The sequence below is a fragment of the Mandrillus leucophaeus genome, unplaced genomic scaffold, assembly GCF_000951045.1.
Source record: "Mandrillus leucophaeus isolate KB7577 unplaced genomic scaffold, Mleu.le_1.0 Scaffold3, whole genome shotgun sequence".
In the NCBI taxonomy this organism is placed as follows: domain Eukaryota; kingdom Metazoa; phylum Chordata; class Mammalia; order Primates; family Cercopithecidae; genus Mandrillus; species Mandrillus leucophaeus.
In genome coordinates this window covers 9,187,327-9,207,631 of record NW_012103142.1, presented here as the reverse complement: position 1 = coordinate 9,207,631, position 20,305 = coordinate 9,187,327, and the positions used below count along the sequence as shown (strand labels likewise).

Genomic DNA, 20,305 nt, shown 5'->3' with positions numbered 1-20,305 from the left:
AGCCGAGATGGCGCCACTGCACTCCAGCCTGGGCGAACCAGGAGGTGGAGCTTGCAGTGAGCCGAGATGGCGCCACTGCACTCCAGCCTGGGCGACCAAAGAGGGAAACTTCGTCTCAAAAAAAAAAAAAAAAAAAAAAAAAGAATAAGGAACTAGGAACTAGTTAGCCTGAAGTGAGGGTGGGTGCCAGGGCTCAGAGAAGGCTTTCTTCTACCTGGGGAAGTCTGGGAAGGCTTCCCAGAGGTGGCTGCAGCACTAACTGGAGTCTCGCCACCTGAAGGGCGAATTCACACGGCGAACGAGGAGGGTCACTTCTACCACGCTGCTGCACCAGATGTGTTCACACTGCCTGCTGGCACTGGGGCCTGGAGACCACTGGACTGCCCACCTCCGAGAGATGTGGGAAATAATGGGTCCTAACTCTAACTCTGGCAGATCCCCAGCCCCACTTTCTTTGAATATGCCAACCAGACTGGGGCCTCCTTGAAAGCACAGATGTTGTCAAATATAGCTGTGAACCCCCATCGTCAACCACCAGCACAGAACAGACATGCGATACCCACTCACGAAATTCATTTTAGTCTAGGCTGAATATGGGAGGCTGGCACAGGCTGACACTAAGCTTAGCAGCTAGCATTTGCCTTGCAGTTTCCAAAGCACTTTTTCAAACATTTAACTGAAGCTTCACAACACTGAGCTAGGTGGAGCAGGTGCTGATGTCCCTATTTTACCGACAAGGAAACTGAGGCCTGAGGTTCCACAGCTAGGAAGTGGGAGAGTCCAAACACCTCTGACTGCTCAGGGTTCACCCCACTGAGGGGTCTCCATGATCCCATGCACAGTCCAGTGAGGCCTTCAAATCTGCCTTCTCCCTAATCTGCATGTGTTTAGCCCTCCAGTGAAAAGGGGAAGTGAAGATGGTGGAGGTAGAGGAAGAAGACCAAGAAAGGAAACTCCAGGGGAAAAGTGGGCTCAGTTTCCCTTCCCTACGGACAAGAGATATCCAAACACAGCCCTGGGTGAGAAAGGTGTTCAGATACCCACACCAGGAAGAAGCCATTATGGAAAACCTAGGGGAGGAAGGAAGAGGGGGCTTAGGCAGAGTGGAAAACTGGGAGCTATCTGGCCTCTCAAACCTCATATTTTTCCTCCTTCTACCCCTGGGACTGAAAACCAAATGCTCAGCTCTGTGGTTTGGGGATGATGTCCAGTTTCCCTCTAAGGGAGGCATACTGTCCATTCATGCATGGACTTCAAGAGAGATCTGGATCCAAGTTCTGGCTCCACCATATACTGGGTAACCTTGGGCAAGTCGCCATCTCTTTGGGCCTCCATTTCTTCTTCTGCAAAACTGGAACAACCCCATACTTTCTTCATGGGGTTCCTGGGAAGAACACGTGGGACTGTGTACATGGAGTACTCAGCACACTGTCAGGCACCCAGTAGGTCCTGGACGAACACTATTATGATTGATCTTTCACCAGCAGCTCCTGGTCATTTGCCTGGTGCCACCCGGAAGGCCTTGCTAACCAAACCCTCTTCTAGCCCAGCCCCCATCCCCCCTTCAAGCTTAAGAACTCAGTCTCGCTAATGAAGCTGAACTCTCCTCCCCCCATCCCCCATTCAGAAGTCATTAGCAGGATCTCCGCAATTAGGAACAAATGGCTTATAACGGATGGCATCCAGGGAGGGCGGTTGGGATGGTGGAGAATGAAGCTGTAGCTTTGAGGGCAACAGGGAGCTGCTATGAATAGAAAAACAAGTCTTGGTGCTGTGGGGTCTCTCTCTTGGGACCACACTCCCATTTCTGGTTCTGGGAATTTGGGGTTGGTGGGAGGGGTGGGAAAGGGGTCATTCTCTCTCAGGAAGCCAAGTGTGGGGCTATTTACCAGTCCTTTCAGCAGGCTGGAGGATCCTAGATCTGTGTTGGGGTACCAGCCTTATTCTGTGTGTGTGCGGGAGGGCAGGGAAGTGATAATCAGGGAGACGAGCTTGAAGGACTGTTGACAATGAGCAGTTGAAGAGCATGGGCCACAGCCCTGGAGAGCTGCAAGTATTAGAGGGTATCTAGTCCAGTATTTTTCAAATTGCTGCTCATGGCCCAGCAGTGGGTCATAATATCAATTTAGTGGGCCAAAAACAGGTATTTTCTAGTTCACTGATAGATGGAGAAATAGAGATCCAGAGATGGGCAATGATTTGTCCAACGGGACACAGTGGCAAAAGCAGAACCTGAATGTACCAGACCTGAAACTGGGCTCTGCACAGGGAAGAGACACCAAGCGCTGGCAGGGCAGGACGGAGGAGGTACTAGCAAATTCTGGTTTAATTTGGATTGTGGTGAGGGGCAGCCAAAACAAACTCCAAACTTCCTTTGTCTGCCTCTGGCTGGTTTTGGCAAAACTGGGATTCAGTCTTATCTAAATTGTCTCCATAATTAATTTTCACTGGAAACTGGCTGGATTCAGGAAAAGAATGGACTAGAAGGGTATTTGAGGGTGCTGGCCCACCTCACCCCATTCCAAGCCAGAAAAGCATCCCTAGGAAAGCCTACTATCTTTACCTCCAGAGCCACAGCATGACTATTAATTTAGCAACAATTTAATGAGTGGTTATCAAGCCCTGCAGGGCACTCACAGTGTCCTCAGTACTGGGGACTCAGCGTCTTTGCTTTAATGGGGCTCACATTCTAATGGGCCGAGACAGACACTACACAGACAGACATGCAAACTCTGAGCTGGTGGTGAGTGTCCTGCAAACCCTGGCTGGCTGGCTGGCTGGCTGGCTGGCTGGCTCTAGGGTGTGCGGCCAGGGAAGGCCTCTCTGAGGAGACACAGCATTAGGAGGAGGCACTCTTCCAAGGGAGAGTATCTGAGGTGGAGGGAACAGATGGTGCAAGGGCCCTGCCGTGGGAAAAGCTGAGTGCATTATGAATCGAAAAGCCAGTGTGGCCAAGAGAAGAAGTCCCAGAGGTGTGCAGGGGCCAGATTACACAGGGACAATGATTTTTTATTTCATTCTATACTTGAAAAATCGCTGCAGGATTTTGAGTACGAAGTGATATTGTCTTTCAGGGTAGATACTTACTGCTGGTAAACAATGGATGCCAGTAAGTACTCACTGGTTCAAAGTAAAGAAGGAATACCTCTTCATCTACCCCTCAAAATGCAACTCCTCAGGGACCAGAGGATGGAAGAAAGGGGTACAAGGAGGAGGAGTTAGAGATTAGTGGCCCTGACCACTGAGGGAACTGACCTGGGGGGAGGCAAGTTCTTGACCAGCCAGGCTTTGTAACCTCCAGCAAAGAGACATAAAAATGAAATTACACAGAGAAGGGGGACAAGGAAGGTGGGGAGAGGAGACCATAAAACCCCCGAAGTTATTCCGCACCTTTTTCCCTTGGAAAAAAAAAAAAGCTTTTTGGAAAAGGCTGTAAATTTTTTTTACACCAACCTCGTAAAAATGACATCGGCACATTCTCAAATTAGAACCATTAAAATGAAAACCAGCAATGCACAGACACAGACAGGCCCACATGGGTGGGAGACGACTCACATCCTGGGCATATAGCCCTGGTTTCAAGACCCCTTCCCCACCAAGTGCCTTGAAAATGCCTCCTCTCTACAGGGAACTAGTCTCTGGCCTCAGAGAGATGAGAATTTACAGCTGAACTCAGCAGTGTGAATGAGGAACTGCGATCCTTCAAAGGGCTCCTTCATTCTCTTCATTCCCTGCACCACTGCTCTCAAACTCAGGCAGGCTTCGCACCAGCAGTGCTCGGCCTTTGCCTGCTTCTAGCGATGATGCAGCCCAGGGCTCATCCAGCTCCTGTAGCCAAAACCAGCTCTGCAGGGTGTCATGAGAAGGACAACCGGAGTCCTCAGTGCCTGGAAGGAACCCTCTGACCTCCAGCAAGGAGGTGAAATCACCAAGGTGGTGGTGGGTGGCCAAGTGGCAGTGATGCAGAAGTTCCCGTGATCATCTTCCCCATTCTTGGTGGCATTTGGAGATGGCTACCAGACATACATCCCTCCCACCAGTATCTGTGGAGTTCTCTGGAAATGGGTCTGTGCTGAGGTCTGGGTTCTGAGCCACTTCACTCTAGCCACTTCTGCAATGTAGGGTTGGAATGGGGGCAATAGTGAGGGGGGATGTAGTTCTCATCCTGAGACTCCTAGTGGGCCTTCTCAGAATAAAGGTGCTACCCCGGGGGAAAAGCCAGCTCTCCGACTGAGGGTTCCAGGCCAAGTTCTGCCCTGATGAAGTGACCCTAGGATGCAGCCTTCTCCACTTCAATCCTCAAGATAAATCCCTTCTCAGAAGGAACATTTACCTCCCTTCCCCAAATTCTCCTCTGTATCCCCAGTTCTAATCAGCAGGGACAAGAATTCTGCCATGAAGGGGAGGTGAGGGAGGGAAGAAGAGGGATTTCAGAATTCCATATTAGGAGGGAAGCTGGGGGCTCTCCTGCTGGTAGAGTGGGCTGGCTCCTTTTAGTCCCAAGAAAGCAAGGGTCTGCAGATCCCTCCTCCAGGATCCAGTCCCGCCCTCTGCCCTCCTAGCACTACTCCCTCCTAGGGGAATTTTCCAACATAGGAAACAGGGCGGTCTTTGGCTCTCAAGGACCTGGGAGGGGTACAACAAGGGGGATGGTTAAGGCCCTCTCCTGGCCGGGCTCCTCCCACCTCCCACCTGCCCTCCTCTCACTGTGTCCAGGCCAAGGAGAAAAGGGCAGTTTCTGAGTGTTCCCCAGCAGCTGGTATGAACTGGTGTGATGTCCCTAAGCCTCCCCTCTGGTGAGTGCAGGCCCCAACTCTCCTTCCATGCCATGGCTCCTCCATGGGAGGGGCTCATTCTCCAGAAGAAAAAGGAGAATGCAGAAGGTCTGGGACCAGACAGGAAACAGTAGAATCTGGGGCACACAGGCAGCAGTCCTGAAGAGAAATGGGCCACGGACCTGCAGACGAAAGACAACTGTTGACTCTGTGTGTGTGTCTGTGTGTGTGTGTGTGTCGGGGGGGCGGGGGGTAAACCCTCTGAATCCTCCCCTTCCCCCGCTGTCATCCCTCTAAGTAGCTTGGGCAGAGGAGGGCCAGATGGGGGAGGAAAAGGAAAGAAAAGCCTCTCCCATTCTTCTTCTCCCTTCCCCCAACTGCCTGACATCCCCCCCTTTCTTTGAAGGGGGGTGAGTTAAAAGCCCATTAATGTGCAGAACCCCCCAACCCTTTTGAATCTCCTCACAGGATGTGAACGGGGTGGGATTTGGCCCAGTTGCCACGGCAACTGTGGTGGGAGTTCCCAGACTCTAGGCAACCCTCCTGTGACCCTTGCTGACCTGTCACCCCCACAACCCATGGACAATGGGAGTGCGCGCTCCAGAGGCCCAGGACGCCTTTCGGCATGGCCTCAGCACCGCCGCCAGTGGCTCTGCCTGCCCCCACCCCACCAGCTTGGCCCTCCTGGCCCCAACTTGGCCAGCGCACCCAGACCAGCCCCCAAGACCTCCCCTCCCAAAATCTGGCACACACTTCTCCTAGGCTCCATGGCCCCTATCAGAGAGTGTCCTAAGGGTATTTGTGGGGTGCCTGAGAAAACCCCCACTGGGAACATTTTCATACAAATGAAATCAGATTAGGATAAAACACAAGGGCAACTTTCAAAGAAAAGAGCCACCCCATAGGGTAAAAATGCAGGGAGGGGCACTGTGGTAGAAACGTTTGCCTTGGTGAGGGAAGGGACGGATGGGCCGCGGGTGTGTCCACAGTCTAGGGTATTCTTTAAGAGCAGCTGGGGATCAGTAATGCCAGCTGCCCGACATGGTGCCCAGTGCAAAATAAGGTTGAAGGTGTGTTTGCAGCTTGACTGACTGCTCCAGAGCCTATTGTACTTCCTGCACCTTCTCCTCAGGGTAGACAGAGTCCTCACAGGGCATAAGACTGCAGAGTTGGTGAAAGCTCCAAGGACAGCGTGGAGGTGGTATGGCTCTGATACTCACCAATGACCGGGCCGGGATGAGGGAGGTGGAAGCTGGGGCCTCAAGGGCTGAAATGGGGCAGCCAGCTAAGGACCCTCTCCCTCTAGTCAGACCTGGCCTGGCAGTCAAGCCAGGTCACCCCCCAGCCTCTGTTTAAACAAGCTCCCAGCCTGCTCGTTGCATGGAAACAAGCGCCTGCTCTTGTTCCAAAGTGACGTGGCCACCCTCTTCAGCACTGTTTGTTTCAGCCTAAAGTCCTGTCATAGGCCTGACTTCTGACTCGCCCCGTTTATCTCTCTCCTCTCTGTCAACTCATTACTCCCAAAGGCCAGGATTGCATTTCCAGGGCTTGTTTACTGAGAGCAGAGGGACAAGGACCAACAGACAGACAGACAAAGACAGAGGGGCTTGGAGAGCCACGGAGGGTACGAGGAGAATGGGATCAGCGTGTGGTCCACAGACCCTCTCCCACCCCACTTCCTATCAAGTTTGCAGATGGCGCTAGAGTGGCTACTTAGGACCAGCGGGCAGCATTGCTTCTCTATCACAGAACCCTTTCAGGTTGGAAATGAAATGCTCTCATTTACTCATCAACAGACATTTCCTTAGCACCCACTATGCTCAAGGCCTCGCTGCCTCCATTTCCCACGGCGACTGTGTGATGGAGAACCAGCAAAGGGGCAGGTGTGCTAAGCCCTGAACTAGGAACTGGGAGAGTGAGGTCTACGCAGCCTTTATTGTGCCATCTTGACACGTCAGTGCCTACCTCTGGCTCTCATCTGTGCAATGGGAATAATAATATCCACCTTGCAGGGATGGTGAGACGACACAGCATACGTGAAGGCCCCAAAGCACCAAAGAGACGAAAGGCATTGGTTTGTCCTCTAAGTCCTTTCAGGGTGGGGTTGAGAAGGAGCAGGAACCCAAAGGGCCAGGCTCTCTTTCCCAAACTTGTTTATTCTCCAATTAACGAACATTTGTTGTTGGGGACCAGAAAATGTTACCCTTGAAACTCCCCCAAAAGCCTCATTCACACGTTCAGGGTAGAGGAATAGCCCATGGACTATTTCATTTTAATTGAAAATCTTATAATTTTAATTTTGTAAGGTTCTTTTCATAGTTTGGAGCCAAGAAAACCTTTTTTAAGTCTCAAATATGTTCCCTGGCCCTGGGCGCTCTGCCCATAGTGAGCCCAAATGGATAAAACAGCCCTCTGCCTGCCTCCAACTCCCCACCCCAGTTTATTTGTGAAACAGATATAGGATTTTCCAGGACTGTGGGATATTCCCCAAAACAAACAGGAATAACTGGAACGTGGAATATAGATGGGAAAACATGGCTCATGTGCAACGCAGAACCAAGAAACCTGATCAGTACAGACAGTTCTGTCTTTCCCCACCCCAAACATTTCCCCAGTTATCCAGAGAACTGTGTTCGCTCTTCACTTTCAGTAATTTTTTAAAAGAAACTTTCCAGTTTCAGCACTCCCCAACCCCTACCACATTTAAAATTTTTCATAACTCTGTCTGCACAGTCACAGAGAGGGAAGAGCTGGCCATACAAAATGGGTGGTGTTGGAGATTTCTGGTGGGGTGTGTTTTGCTATTATGTTGGTAAGGGGTAGGATTTTGCCCTTTAACCTTCTGTCTCCAGCAGACGGCACAGACTCTGTGGGTCTCTTCCCCAGGGAACCTGCTTAGGAAGGCTTGGGAGATGCCAGCGAACTCCTGAAGACTATCTCCCTGGGGAAGGGAGTCAGGCCCTTCCCTGCTCTAGCCTCCACTGCTGGCAAGAGAAAGTGATTTTTGAAGTCCTCTGTTCTGTTCACATCCACATCGACAAGTGAGCTGCACGTGCTGCACACCCAAATTGCATCTGATCCCAACAACTCTGTACTTTAGGTGCCAAGGAGGCCAGGGCTCAGGTAGGCTCATGACTTGGTCAAGGTCATGCCACTGGTTAAGGGGCTGGCTGGGACTTAAATCAAGTTTCTTCAATTCCTGCTTTAGCGCTGGCTGACCAGCTCCATGCAGGGGAGTCAGGCTTCTGATGGTGTTGCCTCCAGTCTGACTTTTGGCTCCAACGAATATGATGGGAAAAGGCCCCTTAGGGATAATGAAGTTGGGCTGTGGGAAAAGGAGGACAGAGTCCCAGGGTGAACTTGGGAGAGACGGTAGGGCCATGGAGGCGCACATGAGGGCATTGTGGTACATACATGTGTGCATGCATGAGGCAGTAGTGGGGTACTGAGCAGGGAGGTACACGCAGAGCCCTGCTTCTCCCTGTTCCTAGCAGACCCCCACACCCCAAGGGCCAGCACCACCAGCAGTGATTCCAGGAGCAGAGTCAAATCAGAGAAAGAGAATCCCAAGGCCAGGGCTGGCTGGGCAGGTTCTCCTCAACTTGTTGAGCATGACTCTCCTTTTTTCCCCAGGTGGGACCAGGACATGAGGCCCCTGCTCTGTCATCACCCAACCAGATCTAGACCCATTCTAGTGTCTCTAGAGCCTCAGAGAGGTTGGTTTTAAACTCCTGAACTCTGCACTTCGGGGTGGAAGAGGAAATAGAAGACACAGAAAGAGGTTCCCAGTTTGAGCCCTAAAAATGGAGGCCTGTCTTTGCCTACCTCTCTTGGCCTTTACCCAGCTGCCTGGGCCTCTCTTCACTGCTTGAAATGGAGGCCCAGGCTGACTCAGGCAGATAATCTTTTGCAACAGAAATAATGTGAAGATCTCCGTGTGCACAGCAACCTCTTAACCCTGTTCATTTAGCTAGTTTCCTAGCCAGTGTGCAGGTGAAAAGTGGAGTGCCCACCAATCCAACATGCCAATCTCAAGCCTGCTGCCCAGGTGTGTGTCTGTCTCTTCTTATTGGCATTTCTGGGACAGTTTCAAGCTTCATGATCTCAGACCTCTGAGTCCCACTTCTCTCTCTTGAAAACGCTGTGGTAGCCCAGGCTCAAGGTGGCCACCAGAATGGGTGGGTGGACAGGGAGTCCTTGGAAGCTGGACTGTCTTAAGAACGGTAAAGCGATGCTGCCTGGCAGGGAGTGGTGCTCCAGCAGCCATGATGAAGTGGAATGCGGCCTAGTGCCCCCTCTCCCACTCCCAGATACCCCAAGGCGCACCAGCTCCTACCTGTTGCTGCTGAAAGTGCAGCAGCTCCGCGGGGCTCATCTCACCATTGCTGTCTGCACCTGTGGTCATGTCCCTGCCCGTGCCACTTGCAGTTGTCCCTGTGGCCGCACCACTGCTGCCATCGGTTTGCCCAGAGAGGCTGCCCACACCATTCTGACCGGATGGAGCCGACCTGATTGTCTCCGAGGCAGATTCCACCATCATGTCGCTCTAGTGGTACCTGGAGGAGGAAGAGAGACCCAGGGGAGAGGCTGAGGCTGAAGGCTGAAAGGGCAGTGACTGCTGACCCCCCAAAACACAACCATCGCCACAGGAGCAGTTGGGCATCTACTCCTTCTCAACTTCCCAGAGGCTGCTCCTGGGATGCCTGATGGAGTGTGGTCCCTCTGGAAGTCTCCCCAGGTGAGGGGCGGCTCCACATCCCCCACCATGTGTTCTTGACTTCTAGGAGACCTCGTGCTGGGGTGGGGAAGGGAGGAGATAAAGCCCTTGCACTGCCCCTCTGGGTGGGGATTTTTTGCCCCAGTTGAGGTTTTGCACTGTTTATAATAATAATGACATGAAGAAGGGCTCTTTTTTTTTTTTTTTTTTTTTTTTTTGAGACGGAGTCTTGCTCAGTCGCCCAGGCTGGAGCATAGTGGTGCGATCTTGGCTCACTGCAGCCTCCTCCTCCCGAGTTTGAGTGATTCTTCTACCTCAGCCTCCTGAGTAGCTGAGATTACAGGTGCCTGCCACCACGCCCAGCTAAATTTTTGTGTGTGTGTTTTTAGTAGAGAAGGGGTTTCACCATGTTGGCCAGGCTGGTCTCGAACTCCTGACCTCAGGTGATCTGCCTGCCTCAGCCTCCCAAAATGCTGAGATTATAGGCATAAGCCACAGCGCCCAGGCCCCGTCTGGGTCTTAAACCTACACCAACAAAGCAAAATCAAAAGTTATTCACTAGGAACCCACTAGATTACTGCCTTCCTACCCCCACCTGAAATGGACTTTGTGTTTGCTCCCATCCCAGGCCACAGAAGGTCCAAAGCAACAATTATTCTTTTATAAAAAAGGCTGCCACTTGCCCAGCACCTACTGGGAGCCAGACACTGGTCTTGGGCATGGAGGTGTGCAATGAAGGAAGACCTGGTCCCACTTTCCATCTTCCATTTTAAAGCCCTCAGCCTAGCACCTGGTCAAAAGTAGACACTCAGTAAGGTTAACTCACTCTCCATAGGAACCATGATTTCTCCTCCTGAGAACTGTGGGAGAGAGTTATCACGCCAATTTTACAGATGGAAAAACTGAAGGTCCAGAGAGTTAGGTTACGTACCCAAGACAAAGAGTCAAGGTCTGGATCCCCTGACCCCAGAAATGTCTCTCAAGGAGTGGCTGAAACATCCCCCCAGAAAGAGACGGTAGGTGTTTGGGATGGCCAGGGCAGTGAGGAGGAGGAGGAGGCCTGAGCTGCTTTTTATAACTCACAGAGGTTACAACAGCTTTTTAAATTTAATTTAATTAATGTATTCATTTTATTTTATCTTTTTGAGACACAGTCTCGCTCTGTCACCCAGGCTGGAGTGTAGTGGCACAATCTCGGCTCCCTGCAACCTCCGCCTCCCGGGTTCAAGCAATTGTCCTGCCTCAGCCTCCCGAGTGGCTGGGACTATAGTAGGCATGCAACACCATGCCTGACTAATTTTAGTAGAGATGTTGGCCAGGCTGGTCCCGAATTCCTGGCCTCAACTGATCTACCTGCCTCGGCCTCCGAAAGTGCTGGGATTATAGGCATGAATCACTGCACCTGACAAGGTTCCAATACCTTTAGTATGAAAAGCTGTTCTCAAATTCTGGGGGCTCCCCAACTACCTCCGAGTCACAGTCCCTTGAGAAGAACATGGATTTCAGTCAAACAGGTCAGACCATGGTTGGTATCTACTACTGATTTTTGATCCATCTTAAACTCCCCAGCCCTCAGATTCCTTGTCTGTGGTAGGACAATGTTTCTTGGCACCTATGGGAGATTGGTTCCAGGATCCCTGTGGATACCATAATCTCCAGATGCTCAAGCCTCCCAGTTTGTCCTGCAGGACCTGTGGATACAAAAGTTGGCCCTCCCTATCTGTGGGTCCTGCATACTGCAAATACTGCATAGTATTTTCCATCTGTGGTGGATTGAATCCACAGATGTGGAACCTGCGGATAAAGAGAGCCAAGTATATTTCATCCCGACCTCCAAGTCTTTTGAGGGGCAAATAAAACATGCACACAGCACCTGACAGCACCCCCAATATTGATCAGCGCCTTCTCTACCCACCCTAATTGTAAGGGTGAGGACATTGAGACCCAAAGAGGTCAAGGACTTGGTCCAGATTGCACAGAGATCATCAAGGGATAGAAGCCACATGAGCATTTAGCAAGGCCCATGGAAGCCAGCCAGTTTCTTTCCTCCTGATTTGATCTCTTTTGGCCTAGGCAGACCCTATAACCACATGGTCTCCCTGACTCAACTGACAGATGAGGGCCTTGTAGGTAACAATGAGAAACTGCAGAAAGAGACTGGACTGTGATTTCTCTAGTTCCTTCCCCCAAGGCAGCAGCTCCCCAAAGCATTTCCTCCCACTCTCAAATTCTCTCCTTTCACTCCAGAAGAACTCTTCTCCCTCACTCTACCAAGCCATTTGCTCAGCTTTCATCCTGGCTGGATGCAGAGTGGGGAGGAGACAGAGAATTGCAAGGGGTCCACAGAAGCCACATCCCTGTTCCTGCGGCCCCTCTTCATCCGTGACTCTGGGTGTCACTGTCCCAGTGAGCCTGAGTGGCCTCCCGGGTGCCCTGTATTTGTGAATTTCTCTGTATGTTTCCAAGCGCTTGCTATTCCCCCAACCCAGCTGCTGCTCCACTCCTAAGTTCTGAGAGGAGCTGGGCTGGAGTAAGGGCAAGATGGGAGTGATGGTTCAGAAGAGATTGAGCACTCGGTCTCAGGCCTTAATGGCCATGTCAGCCTGAGGGCTAGTGGCGGTGAAATGATGGATGGGGTGGGCACCATCCTCCACTTGCCACAGCACAGGGCTCCATCATCCTCTCCTGAAACCACCCAGCCAGCAGCACCTTCCCCCACTTGGGCCTGGGCCTCAGTTACATGAGGGGGATGGGGAGACAGCAGGGAGGGGGGCCTCTCCCCCAACCCTGGCTCTGCTGGTGGTGGAAAGCAGCTGCCCGCTCTGATTCCAAGTCTAGCTTCTCTGAGATCTGAGAACTCCTGGGCCCCAGGGGACAAAGACCAGAGCCTCAGGGGTGTGTATGCATGCAAAGGAGAAAGGAAAGAGAATCTGGCAGTTACTTCCCTGGGGTTAGGGAGAGTGGCCCCCTTCCAACACTCAAGGAATACCATAAAGTTGCAGATCAGACAGTAAGTTTGGAAAAAGAGAAAAAAGGAAGGAGGAGGTTGCAGACAGAGGTACTTCTTTCTTTTCTTCTTATGGGGGGGAGTATAGAGCGACACCCAGTGAACAACATAATTGCTGCAATGTGGTGTATAATAATAGCTATTCAGGGGCTGATCATTCATATTAAACAGGGTGAAGCAAGCCTCTCATTTGCATGCTTGAGATTATATGCATTTGAAAAGTCATTTCCGCAGGGTGTATGAATGGCATTAATTCCCATGTGGCATGCTCTGTCCCCTCCAGGGTCTTTACCCCACTGACACACACCCATACGCCTCTTTCCATGCTCCCGCCCACCTACCAACATACCCCCGAAACCTGTAACACAGGCACACCCAGGTGCTTTCCGAATTCTCACCTCTGCCCTGGGATAACCGCCCTCCAAGGATGAGCACACCAGCAGCCGCATGTCTCCTGCCCATCTCTCCACAGGGTGCCGTGATAGCACCAGGGTGCTCCCTGCACTGTGGGCGAGCAGGCTCTGGGTGCCTGGGACCCAGTCAGCTAGAGACAGGATGGGGTAAGGTGATGGCGGGAGGCCTTGATTATCAGTCCCCTGTAACTACAAGGGTGTGGGGTGTGGAGAAGAAGTCAGTGTCCACAGGAGCCTGAGCCCTGGCTAGGGGAGCAGGCAGGGACCTGGGCTCAGCCACACACCATGGAGATTCCTCTGCCTTCCCCTTTCTCTGAGCCTCTATTTCCCATCTCTATATGAATAGGTGGTCTTGAAGGTCTCTTCTCACTCTCAGCCTGGCATGTGGACATGAAAACACAGTATTTCAGTGAATACTGGAGGCACTGACGGTCTGCTGGAGTCACAGCCCAGTCCCTTTCACAGTGGACTCCACCCAGTGTAGACCTGAGCTGCTTCCTCTGGTACCAAGGAGCAAGCTCCAAGAGGTCCTCCTTTCTTCTCCACACACCCCTATCCTCCCAATCCATGCTCCTCCCCCAGCCACCAAGGTCCTCAGCAAGGAGCAGCTGAACACCTGTGGAACAGAAAGGCAGAGACTCTGAGAATTAGACCATCTGGTTTCTAGGCTCAGCTGCGTGACCTTGGGCAAGTCACTGGGGTGCTCTTTCTGCCTCCATACAATAAGGTAGGGGTTAGCCAGGGGTCTAAGGTTCGCTAATACTGGGCTCTTATCCCCCACCCCAGACTTCCCATACCCCTCTCCTACCACATGTTGGGGGCAAATGGAGATAGCACTGGAGGCCGAGTTATCTTGGCAGGTCCAGGATTTGTCTGAGGCTCAGGTCCTGCACTTAGGCAGGACCTAGTCGCCCAACTCGCAGCGTTCCCCGTGGGGGAGCCAGGGCACCTCGGAGCCTATGTCAGGTCTGGAGGCTCCTGCAGATGCCGTCGGAAGGAAGCTGGGTCAAAGCCGCCGCTGCCTCTTCCGCTCTGGGGCAGTCTGCGGGCCGCTGGGGGCTCCCACTTCCCCGGAGGCTCCTGGCTCGTCAAAGAACCTGGGCGGGTGAGTGCGCAACAAGGGACGCCCTTGGAACTCGCCGGAGACGGCCCCGTCCCCTCCCTGGCCGGAAGTGATGAGTTCCACCTACCTTGGGGCCAAAGGGGGGACCCATGGGCTGGGGTGCTTTTGGGGAAGGAGAAAAGGGACGGGGAGCCCCACATGCGGAGAAACCTTTTGTGCCTTTTCGTGGGCCCATATGGCATAGCGAGTATTAATTACCGTCGCTTTTTAATTAACAATCGCTTAATCTGAGCCGTAACATTTGCCATGACACCCTGCGCCTCGCCGCGAACCCGCGCCGCCCGCCCTGCCAACTCATCAATTAATTTTTATTGACGTTTTCTTCCCCAAACAGGCACAATACCAGGGTTTTCCAATTAACACCTCTGCGATCTCTAATTAGTGCAATTAACAGACTGATGGATGCCCGGAGTTTACCCGCGGGGGAGGGAGAGAGGGGCGGGGCAGCCCCCAGCGCGCTCCTGGGCGCGCGTCCTGCCGGGAGCACACGTGCACGCGCAGCTGGAGTGGACATGCGGCCTCAGTTCTTAAGGGATACACGGATGGGGAATGACCACAGGTGGCCCGTACCCAGAGCAATGGTGGCAGTTGGAATTTAAATAAGGTATTGTTTCCAGTTCTCCGGAAACCTATAATCTAGTCTGGGAGATAGCAGGACGCGAACCAGCTGACAGCCTGACCCTGGAAGTTGGTGTCTAGCCCCAGCTCTAACACCAATTTACTACTGAGTGACTTGTGTTTTTAAGGGGGAGGGGGGGAGTCTCACTTTGCTGCCCAGGCTGGTCTCCAACTCCTGGGCTCAAGTGATCCTCCCTCCTCAGTCTCCCAAAGTGCTGGGATTACAGGCCTGAGCCGCCGCACCTGGCCTACTGAGTGACTTGGAGCAAGTTGATTCTCCTCTTTTCTCCTCTGTATAATGGGGAGAACTGGACTAGATGTAACCATCTATTTTATAATTTATAATTCCAACAAAGATTAGGAAGCAGACTGCAGTAAGAGGTAAGATTTCTTAAAATACAATAGCACAGAGTAGAAGGTGAGAATGATGGACCACAACATTAAATCAGGGGTTGCAGACCTGAGTGCATCAGAATCACCTTGGAGAGCTTGTTAAAACACAGGTTACTGGGCCCCAGTAGAAGTTTCTAACCCAGTAGGTCTGGAGTGGGCCTGGGAATCTGTATTTCTAAGAAGTTCCCAGGTGATGCTGATGGTGGTTGTCCCAGGCAATGGAGCTCCAATGATGAACACTAACTTTAGTTCTGAGTTTCCTGATGGGCAAAACTAGATGATATATCTGCAAAAGCCATTCAATCATTCAACATGCATTTAGGGCCCCATTAAGTGAAGCACTGGGGATCTACCTGAAGGAAAGTGAAATGTGGGCCCTACTGAACGAGGCAGTGCAGCAGTGTCTTTAGATGCTCTGAGAGCTGTAGGTAAAGGACTCAGCAAAGGCAACTGGTAATGCCGGAGGTCCTAGCCCCTTCTCTTTTTTTCTAGATAAAGCGGGCACTTGTTTTTCCTCAAAACAAGTTTCCTAAAAACCAGTGGGGCTTTAGCCATGAACAAAGTCATGCTTCTCTCTCCTCCAGTGGTTGGCCAGGAGCATGTTTCACCAGCAATGACCCTTCATCCATTCATTGGTACGACCAATATTTAAATACCTACAGTGTGCCAGGTTCTGTGTATGCAGACTTCAGCAGAGCAGGACACAGGCCTTGCTCTTGTGGAGCTTATGTTCCCATGAAGAGGGTACAAATGTTAACTAAACACATAAGTAAATGGAGAAGCCTACTAAGTCAGATACATTCTGTCAAGTGTGGGTACAGGAAATAAATGGGGATCTAACATAAGCGGAGAGGGGCAGGGAAAGTCTCCTTTTCCCAGGAAAGGGCATTTATGCTTAGATATGAAGGCTGAGTAGGTACTGGCCAAGCAAAGTATACAATGAATGCAGGGCAAACATATGCAAAGGCCTTTATTTTACAAAAGAAGGGTCATCAGTTTCAGAGTTTTCCAGAACTAAAAGTCTTTGAAATACATACATTTCTAGATTATATAAAAAGACACACATGTGGATACCAGAGCACAAGGATGTCTTCTAGTTCCTTCTTTCTCTATTTGTTTCTTTCTAGCTATCCTGCTATATCTTACCTGTGTCAAGAGATATAAAACAGAGGGCTTTTCAGAGCAATGAGCCCTGGCCCTAGAAGTTTAACTGCAGGATGCTTCCCAATCCAAAGTCCCAGGGACTAGCCTCCCCCATTCAGCCCTGGCCCCAGAGGCCCAGTGGCTTCTGGCTTCAGGCTCCAGGTAAGGGGAGGGCTCCAGGGCAGTGGCCACTTGGGGCTTCTGGCTTACTTAGCCAACCACTCATTTGCCAGATGACCTGCTAACCCTTCCTGGCTTCTTATTACCTTTGTGACATTCTGGACTGAGGTCACCAGTCTGAGCCTTGGTTTCCTTATCTGTAATGTGAGGTTAATGCCAATACATTTTCCTTCCAGGGTTGCAGTGGTATCAAATAAGACACACTGCATGAGGAAGACATTTAGAGAAAGGTAGTTACTATAATTATGGCAGTCCAGAAAGTCCTGCTACAACCTACCTCTGAGTGGGCTATGGTTTAAAAATTGATCCCACCCTGCTCTCCCAGCCCTTGGGTCAGCACTTGAAGAAAGTGAGGCAAGACCCATGGGTTAGAATGTGGCTATAGCTCCAAAATAGGTCCTGAAGCCAGAGCTGGGTGATGTGAGTCATGCACTGCTTGGCTCCCTGATCATGCCAGCAGTTTCTCTCCCCAAGCACATGGGACTCTGTGAGTTCCAGCGTAGGCTTAATCCCTCTCCAAGCCCCTGCCCTCCTTTGGCACTCCTCATTGTGTGGGTCAGAGGCAGGCACCCTGGGCTTCCCTCTGTACCCCTACCTCTGTCTGAGTTCCTGGCCTGGGAGTCTCCCTAAATGACTGTGATATCCTAGAAGCCACCTACCTCAACTCTAGGGACCATTCAAGGCCTCTCAGCACACTTCGGTGCTCAGAGGAGCTCAGTACAAGTGGCAGGACAAAGACATTCCTATCTGAAAGCCTCCAACAAAGCCTTCGATTTGGAAGGTGAAGCTGCCATCCTGTGCTGTCTGTTCCAGGTCCTCTCCCAAGTTCCAACTAACTTTGTTTCTGAATCCTAAAAGTAAGAGACATCCTGGTAGAAAATTTTGAAAAAAAGGAAAAAAAAATAGAGTACTCATAATCCTACCCCACAGAGATCTAGCCCTTTGGGATATACAGCCTTTCCAGTCAATCCACTCTCACTATCTTTTGGCATATAAACATCAAAAAAGTGAAATTGGGGTCATAATCTGTACATGGTTTGAATTTTCTTCTTTTTCCACTCACCACTTACTATCATAAGCATTTCCACATGCCATCAAATATCTTAAGCAAGTTTCTAATGGTCACACAGTTGCTTGAATGGGCCGCATGTTCCAGAATGTATTGAGCCAATCCCCTAGAATTGGACATCGAGGCTGTTAGCTATGTTTTACTATGATTCTGCAGTAAACACCTTTATGGGAACAGGATACTCTACATTTTTTACTATTTGCCTAGGATACATGTTTAGAAGGTGGAACTGCATATTTTTAAGGTTCTTGATATATTCATTTCCAAATTGATGCCCATAAAATTCATACCAATTTTGTCCAATTCTCCTTTAGCAAGGCAGCCACATCTCATAAGACTCTCGGGCCCTAACCTCTTTAGTGATTTCCCTCAATTCTCCTCAGCTCCTTCTCCAGGAGATTCTCAGAGCCCAAATAAGGCATTCGCAACTCAACACTATAGGCCCTGTCAAGTCTGGGTGAGTTCCCTAAGGTCAGAGTGGGGCAGGGAGCCTTCACCTGCAGCTGATACTGAGCACAATGGGCACTGGGGTTGGGGCAAATGGAGGTGAGTAAAACGGAGACCTTGCTTTTGCAGGGCTTGAAATGGAGAGAGAAGAGACTAATGGGCAGGTAAGCTTTCCTTCTAAACATCAGAATCATGTGGGGAGCTTTAAAAAAACCAACCAACCAACCCATACCTATGGCCCACCCTAAGTCAATTAAATCGCACTCTTCAGGGAATTGGACCCAGGCGTGGATTTTTTAAAAAGCTTTCCAAGCATTCTAAATTCCCAGTGCAGCCAGGATTGAGAACTTCCATCTTACACAACACACACAGCTTTACAAATGTTATGTTAGACACTGGGGACCATGGAGCCTGGAGGGAGTAAGGGGTGCTCCGGAAAGGCTTTCTGTAGGAGGTGGCTTCTGAGCTGAGCCATGATGCAGCAAGGCCTTGGCACACAATTTGTGAATATATTTTATTGTTAAAAACCATTCGACTGCCAGGCGCGGTGGCTCACGCCTATAATCCCAGCACTTTGGGAGGCTGAGGCGAGCAGATCACGAGGTCGGGAGATCGAGACCATCCTGGCTAACACGGTGAAACCCCATCTCCTAAAAATACAAAAAATTAGCCGGGCGTGGTGGTGGGTGGGAGAATGGCATGAACCCAGGAGGCGGTGCTTGCAGTGAGTGCCACTGCACTCCATCCTGGGCAGTGGCAGACGGCGACACTGCACTCCATGGGAGAATGGCATGAACCCAGGAGGCGGAGCTTGCAGTGAGTGCCACTGCACTCCATCCTGGGCAGTGGCAGACGGCGACACTGCACTCCATCCTGGGCAACAGAGAGAGACTCCATTTCAAAAAAAAAAAAAAAAAACATTCGATTCAGAGTCCGCAAGAGTGCTTTTCTACAGCCTCTCCCTCTTCTCTCCCCCCATGCAATTTTGCGCTCATTTTGACAGAGGATGGAACCACACTTCAAAGATGCCAAAGACTTGACAAGGTTACCTGACTGCTAAGTGGCTGAGCCAAACTGAAACCAGGTGGCTCTTCTGACTCCTAAACCAGTGCTCCTCTACGTGTCCTAACTCCCCGAGTCGCTCTGGAATCCAAGCCTTCCCTCACCCCTACCACCACCCTCCAGCTCACCTTTTACTGGCTCCAGCCCTGAAACGCTCCCACAGGCCCTGGCAAGGTGGCCTCCCTCAATACCCCTTCCTACTACACAGACCAAAAAAAAAGAATTAACAATAAAGGGGGAAAAAAAGAAAGAGAACCAAAGATCCCACTCCATCTCATTAAGAAAGTAAACATAAGAGCCATCTAAGTGTCTAATTAAGCTTCTAATTAGTCCCTGCTTGTTACTAATGCAAATTAGATTACTCCGCTTAACTACAGCATGTCCACAACACCCTTGTTAATTGCGGCCTTTTGAAATTAAATTACTCCCTAATTAGCATATCAAAGCCATTGATTCGGAGCTGGGAAAGATGAGGGCAAGAGGAGCCGAATGCCAAGTTTGGTTAATCAGAGACGGCTAATTAAATAGTGACGTCTTACGTGGGGGGCCTGCTGGTTAAGGGGTAGGGGCAACTCGCCCAGGGCCTGAATGGCCATCTGGAGCCTGGTTCTGGTAGTGCCTTTGGCACCAGGGTTTCCTGTGGGCACAGGAGGGGCTCTAGTGGGCCTGGGACAAACCACTGAGTATGGCCATTTCTGGGCCTCTGGCTGTTCTGCCCAGTCTGCTCCAGACATGCCTTGGCCCCTCCCTTCATTTCCCCAGATGTAGGGGGCAAGTGATAACTTTATCATAGAGGGGCTCACCCTGTCAGGGATGGGCTGGTTTCATCTTGAAACAGGCCCCTGGAGACACAAGGGCTTATGGTAAGAAGACCTAACCTCTATGGTAGAAAGAAGGGAAAAAGAAACACCCACCACCATCACTTTTTTTTTTTTTTTTTTTTTTTGAGACAGGGTCTCACTCTGTGTGGCTCAGACTGGAGTGCAGTGGCGCGATCTCGGCCCACTCACGGCAACCTCTGCCTCTTTGGCTTAAGTGAACCTCTGGTCTCAGCCTCCCGAGTAGCTGGGACTACAGTCACACGCCACCACACCCTAATTTTTGTATTTTTTTTTGTAGAAAGGGAATTTCACCATATTTCCCAGGCTGGTCTCAAACTCCTGAGCTCAAGTGATCCTCCCACTTTGGCCTCCCAAGTGCTGGGATTACAGGCATAAGCCACTGCGCCCATCCCACCATCAGTTATTAGGTAGCTGCGTGGGAGTAAGATTTGGGTCACGGTGTCCTTATAGGTCCTCTCTGAGCTCTTCTTGTACACTTCTTGTACAGACCCTGCAGAGTCTTTTTTTTTTTTTTTT

At 50.9% G+C, this 20,305-nt stretch overlaps 1 protein-coding gene across 3 annotated transcripts in view; it reads right to left on the bottom strand.

Annotated features, from left to right (window-relative positions):
* Window positions 1-9,334, bottom strand: part of FOXP4 (forkhead box P4) — a 34,874-nt gene extending 25,540 nt beyond the window's left edge. For 2 of the 3 annotated variants that reach the window (XM_011986678.1, XM_011986677.1), the window contains exon 1: window positions 9,112-9,334. In XM_011986678.1, the coding sequence (XP_011842068.1) occupies window positions 9,112-9,315 (204 nt within the window). In that variant the 5' untranslated portion in view covers window positions 9,316-9,334. The remainder of the gene's footprint in view (window positions 1-9,111) is intronic. The other variant, XM_011986676.1, reaches the window with a different exon arrangement.
* Between the last annotated feature and the right edge of the window lie 10,971 nt (window positions 9,335-20,305).